At 35.0% G+C, this 5985-nt stretch overlaps 1 protein-coding gene and 1 long non-coding RNA gene across 3 annotated transcripts in view; one reads left to right on the top strand and one right to left on the bottom strand.

The window, feature by feature from the left end:
• LOC111084888 overlaps nucleotides 1–602 on the bottom strand; it is a 29912-nt gene extending 29310 nt beyond the window's left edge. For both annotated transcript variants that reach the window (XR_002609773.1, XR_002609774.1), the window contains exon 1: nucleotides 343–602. This is a non-coding gene — a long non-coding RNA (uncharacterized LOC111084888). The remainder of the gene's footprint in view (nucleotides 1–342) is intronic.
• Nucleotides 603–770: 168 nt separating this feature from the next.
• LOC106476733 (organic cation transporter protein-like) lies at nucleotides 771–5502 on the top strand. Its single transcript, XM_013937368.2, has 11 exons — nucleotides 771–893; nucleotides 1528–1943; nucleotides 2050–2153; nucleotides 2450–2604; nucleotides 2905–3073; nucleotides 3241–3388; nucleotides 3653–3741; nucleotides 3927–4141; nucleotides 4386–4567; nucleotides 4816–4955; nucleotides 5156–5502. The coding sequence occupies exons 2-11, from the start codon at nucleotides 1539–1541 to the stop codon at nucleotides 5202–5204; spliced, it is 1656 nt and encodes a 551-aa protein (XP_013792822.1). The 5' UTR covers nucleotides 771–893; nucleotides 1528–1538; the 3' UTR covers nucleotides 5205–5502.
• Nucleotides 5503–5985: the final 483 nt, after the last annotated feature.

Raw genomic sequence — 5985 nt, 5'->3', positions numbered from 1 at the left:
AACAAACTGAAGAAAAGGGAAAAACATTGTTGTCAAACGAATATGCATTCTCGTTTATTCTGATTTTTTTTTTAGATTTACGTCATTTAGTCTCAAAACTACGTGTTGTGGTATTTCTTTTATATATTGCGTTATGACGTTTTGTGAAAAATCTGTACGCGATGAAGAAAAATGGATATCATTTTCGGATTCAGCGTACATGAATTACTGTAGAACATTTGAAGACAATCAAACAATCGCAGGCCTGTGTAATCATTATGTAAATAATATTGTAACACGACAACGTAAAATTATTGAAACGAATATATTTTAAAGTAATAATTTGCAAAATGTTATAATTACCATACGAAACCCAATAGCTACTGCGAGGGAATAAGTAGGTGCAAGTTTTTCCTTAAATATTCTTGAATAACACATAAGAGAATTCGATTTTCTATGCGATTGCATTGATAATTAACAAGTTAAAACTTGAAAAAATTACTTGCGTTTTGGAGAGAATAATGCCATTCTACTTCTCATGCACACTTATTTATATCAACTAGAAAACAAAAGAATTGTACGACTTTATTTTACATTTTAAAAGTCACACTTCGGTCATTTTAAGGTCAGGAAAGCTCTGACTATAGTAAATACAACCAAAAATATTTACAGTTACTTAGTGGCGCCTCCAGTCAACACGTTTTGTTTAATTAAACTGACCAAGACCGGTTTTATCCAGCGAGCTACAGACCTTTTGGATCCTCGGGGGGTTCGCCTGTCGCTTATAAAATCCAGTCAGCTGCAACAGGAACTCAATCAGAATTAGGAATAGCTGTATAGAAGAAGTAGAAAGGATTATATAAGTACTGGAGATTTGGGTTGGTGGGTGTAGTAGAAGATCAGCACTGAAATTTGTAAGTAATTAAAGTTTACACTTATTAGTAAACATAAATGTGTATTTACGTTTTTGTACAATGAAAAAAATTTACTGATTGAAGTTTAGAATTTGTGGCGTATCCTTAGTGAATCAAAATGTGCATTTTAGCGGAACATTTAAAATTGTTAATAATTAATGTTCTTACAAGCAATAAGTTTCTTAAAACTAACTTTTTGAAAGAAAAGGTCACTTAGTGTTCCTCTAAGCTTTTACGTACTGGCGAAAGTAAGTTCAAAACTGAACTTTCGTAACGGAAGTTGAACTTTTTTTGTTGTTGTTGTTAATGTTCTAACTACAAACCAATGGTGTCTTAAGTTTCATGTTGTGTTAAACTGTACATTCTACAAATAAGTTTAATTGTAATGCATATGGTGGAAGTTAACTTTTAATGAATCGTCGTTTTAAGTGCTTAAAGCCACAGTAATATGTCTGCGGACTTGTTGTATTGCTAGAAACCGGGTTTCGATACCAGTGGTGGGAAGAGCACGGATATCCCTTCGTGTAGCTTGGTGCATAACAACAAAAACCAGCTTTAAGTTTTTATTTGGGAAATGGTACTATTAAAAGCGATCAAAAATTCTAACTTTTCGTTTTTCCTGTCTCTTTCTAAGGTAATCTCGCTATGAATTCCGAAGTGGATCAGCAGCGCCACCAAGAAGAGGTTCGTCAAATTAGTGACATCGTAGGAGAAGATGGACGTTGGCAAAGGAAGGTCTTTATCTTGGCATTTCTTTTACAAATACCGAGTTGCTGGCACACGTTGGTGATGACATTTCTTGCTCCAAATGTTGACCACTGGTGTAAACGCACTCTCCTGGACTCCAACTGGACGCTAAGCCAGTGGAAATCTGAGAACATTCCCCTGGAAATGGATCGGGGTGAACAATTGTTCAGTAAATGTAAGATGTACGTCAAAACTGGAAGAAACATAAGTGCTCCAGGACTCGAACCGAATGTAGGAAACATTGATTTCTGCAAGGACTGGGACTATGATAACTCTTTGTTCACCTCGACCATTGTTAGTGAGGTAATTTCATTTTAATATTCATGTCGTCTTAACTAGTAACATTCCAGAAAATGCTCCTATCTCTTTGCGAAGTCTTGTCTTCTAAATTGTTTTTTTTTTGTTTCAGTGGAACTTGGTATGTGATAGAGAGTGGCTGGTGTCGATGAGTCAGTCTGTCTTCATGTGTGGATTTCTGGTAGCTGTGTTGGTCTTCGGCCAGATGGCAGATAGGTAAGACGTACTTCCTGCACGCAATGGTCATTATTTAACCTTTTGTTTGCAAAGAACAAGTAAATACTTGGAGGCATTAATTATTATTATTTTTCCTTTTAACTTTCAACATGAGGTTGTACCTATATTTTGGTTCTGGGTGCACAAGATTATTAACATTGGATAATATTTTTAAAGAAAAGGGGGAAGTAATGTTTAAGCTAGTGTTTTTTAATCACTTATGCTGTCTTGTTTCTCTAAGCTTTATTTTTTTTTGTAATGTATTCGTCAGTTACTAAGTAAATTTTTGACACTAGGTACGGACGTCGCCCTGTTATTCTCATCTGTATCGTCCTGACGAATGTTTTCGGAATACTGTGCACCTTTTCTCCCAACTTCCTTGTATTTAGTATCCTGCGTTTCTTGATCGCTGTTGGAACAGCAGGAGGAGCAACAACTTCTTTTGTATTGGGTAAGTTATCAATGTGACTTTAACTGCTCCTGCGTTAAGAGTTTTTATTGTATCACTTGTTTCATACCTCCAATGTCTATAGACTATTAACTCATCCGAGTAACGTAATAAGAGTAATACATCTTAAAATGCTTCTGGTTTTGTGTGCTCTTATTTTGCAAAGCCAATGTGTGTTACTTTTTTTTTTCAAACCCTTTCTTTTCAACAAATGTATCTGAATATTTAACTCTTACGTAACACAGTGTAATTTCTCTAATCACTAAAAGTTACTAACCAAACTTATTTTCTTTTATGGCACAGTGATGGAAGTAGTCGGACCGCAACAAAGGACCATCCTCGGAGTTGGAATACAGTTTGGTTGGGCTTTGGGTTACGTTTTGTTAAGTGGCTTGGCATGGTTTATCCGAGACTGGCGGGTTCTCCAGCTTGCTATTAGTCTTCCATGGTTGTCATTGGCTGCCTACTGGTGGTACGTTTGGTCATTGTGACTTAATCTGGTTCCATTATTAGCAATTAACTTTAAAATAGACATGTTCTTTGGATGTAAAGTAAATGTCAAACACTGAATTTTTTTTTTTTTCAAGTCTTCGCTTTGAGTTTTGTTACAAATGGTCTGTCTTTTTTTTTTCTGTTTAGGCTTCTTCCTGAGTCCCCCAGGTTTTTCTTAACTCATAACAGAAGTGACGAAGCCGAAAAAGTGTTGGAAAATGCAGCTAAAGAAAATGGAAGGGACGTCGCTACCGTCAGATCGAAATTAAGAATTCTGTGTGATTTAATTGCAAAGGTATAAAAACGTAATTAACACTATGTACACCTTAAAGTAAACATCAACTATTAGACTTCTTAACCCCACACCCCCAAATCTTGCGATAGTTTAACCTATAATTACGATACTTCCTCTTGGAAAGCTCTCTACGTTAGTGTCCCTCAATCAAGTTTTCTTTACATTTGCAGTAACAGCTTGTTTTTAAAAAAAATTCACTGACAAAATGGCTAACTTTTAAATTTGTTACTAGGAAACAAACTAATGATTCTTTATTGTTAACAGGAAAATGGCAGTTCTAACAAAGGAACGGCTCTAGACTTGTTGAAAACTCCGAATATGAGAAAGAAAACTCTAATTATTTACTTAAATTGGTAAGTTTCAAAATATTTCTATAAAACTTTTCAGTCTCTCATAAGTATTGTAAACTATATCTAATCACTTCTCTCTATGCTGGGACCATACAAATAGTCGTGGATTTCTTGCAGCACATATGTCATCTGCTGGAATGTGTGAAAATTTGAAAATGGCTAATGATCATATTTTCTATTTTTCATAGGTTCGTAGATGCCTTCGTGTATTTTGGATTATCCTTTAACACTAACAACCTTGGGGGAAGCGCTTTTGTAAACTTCTTAATCGCTGGAATTGTAGAATTCCCCTCGACTCTAGTCACAATGTTCACTCTGAAGTATCTGGGTCGTAAGAAGCCTCTCATTGCAACCATGATGCTAGGTGGTCTGGGTTGTCTGCTATCCATACCTGTCCCAAAAGGTAAGAAATGCCATTACATTTCTACTACAGTACCCGGTACTACAATTTGTCCCAAAGTATTTAAATCGTGAACTCATTACGTTGGCATGCATTCAACTTGTGCCCTCAAATGAATTAAAACTGACATTTTTGAGTTGGTGTTGGATCTTTTAACTTTAGGCTGCTTTTTTTTGTCTATTACTTGTAGTATCACTCGTCGGACCCTTTGTTATTGTAATAAATGTGTATTTTCTTTTTTATATAGACTTGATTTGGATGAGGATCACTGTAGCTATGATGGGAAAGTTCTGTATAGCTGCTTCTTTCGCAACAATTTACGTTTATTCCGCAGAAATTTACCCGACTGTGGTGCGAAACATTGGAATCGGCATTAGTTCCACCTTCGCTCGGATTGGTTCTATTGTTGCCCCATTCGTGAAAGAAATAGTAAGTAAACTTGTGCCAGCTCTACTTTTCCATTTTCAAACTTCCTAATATTCCGATGTAACATTATGCTATTTGGGGGAGGGGTGGGTGATGAAAGTACTAAATTCTAATTTGTCTTTTTGTTTTGTTAATACCTTAATTATTTTATTTTTTTGTGCGAGTTCATTTTGCTCGTATTATTATTATTGTTTTTCTTTGTTGCTTTTTATGTTGTTCTAACTCTATAAATTATATTTTATGTATATTAGGGAACGGCTACTAACCCAGGAGTTCCTTTGGCGATTTTTGGAATAATGTCTGTAGTTGCCGGCCTTACTGTCATTATGCTCCCAGAAACTAACAATCTGCCTCTACCTGACACGCTGGAGGAAGGCGAAGCGTTTGGAAAGTACGTAACTTCCTACTACTTCTAAATGTTGCTGTACAAATAAATCGTAATTTATTCAACTAGTTTATGTTAGGAGAAAGAGTTAGTTTAACTCAAATTTAATGACCTTCAAATAACACTTTCAAATACGCGTTATTAACAAGAAGTATTCGTTTCTGTAATAATATTAGTAATAATATTGTTATTTTTGTGTCTTGCAGAAGTACTGAAGAAAAGGAAGAGACGCGCCCTCTGCTGGTCAGAGTATAGAGAACAGATTTATATTCTAATAATGGTTGGGGACGGCATTATTAGTCTCAAAAGTGGGTTCCTCGTCATCGGATTTATATTCCTTATGTGATACATCTTCTCATTTCGTGTGCAGCTGGCTGTTTCGAGAAGACTAGCTCGTTTTTAAACCAGTTCCATTAAGTCAGATATAACAAAGTTATTGTAAAGTATTTAGGTTTTATGAATGTTTTATCTGACTAAAAGAAAAGCGAAATATGAATCTCCTTCACTTTTATTTAAAGCCTGTACATACTGAAATAAAATAGATGAAACATGATTTCTGTTAGAAAGCGTTCTTTTATGATAGAAAGTACACCATGTACTTCTAACGACACTAATAATACGTACACTGCTGATTTAGATTGTTCTGCATCTCTCTGTATTCAGAGATGGAACAGTTGTTTCTGTTGTAATTGTATATCGCATTGGTAATAACACACTTAACATCTCACAAACTTACCGAATTAAATAGTTGGTATATCTTACAAACTGTACTATAAATAATAATGGACGTCTGATTTAAAAATAAATAAATAACGGGAGTATTTTAAAAAGCTAATTAGAAACGTTTGTCAATCAAATAAAATGTATACTTCGTGTGTTAAGATTTCCCTTAGTTGTATAAGGAAATTTGTAAACTTATCGCATACAAACAGTAGTGCGAAAGGGTGGTGGTACTTGTAAATCTACAGAAGTACACTAGAGGAAATAGTACGGACGGAGATATTATAGACCTTTATAGAATTAAAGAGACAGAATT

Source organism: Limulus polyphemus, unplaced genomic scaffold (assembly GCF_000517525.1).
Source record: "Limulus polyphemus unplaced genomic scaffold, Limulus_polyphemus-2.1.2 Scaffold158, whole genome shotgun sequence".
In the NCBI taxonomy this organism is placed as follows: Eukaryota; Metazoa; Arthropoda; class Merostomata; order Xiphosura; family Limulidae; genus Limulus; species Limulus polyphemus.
Note: the sequence above shows the minus strand (reverse complement) of the source record. Positions and strands in the feature narration are given on the sequence as shown.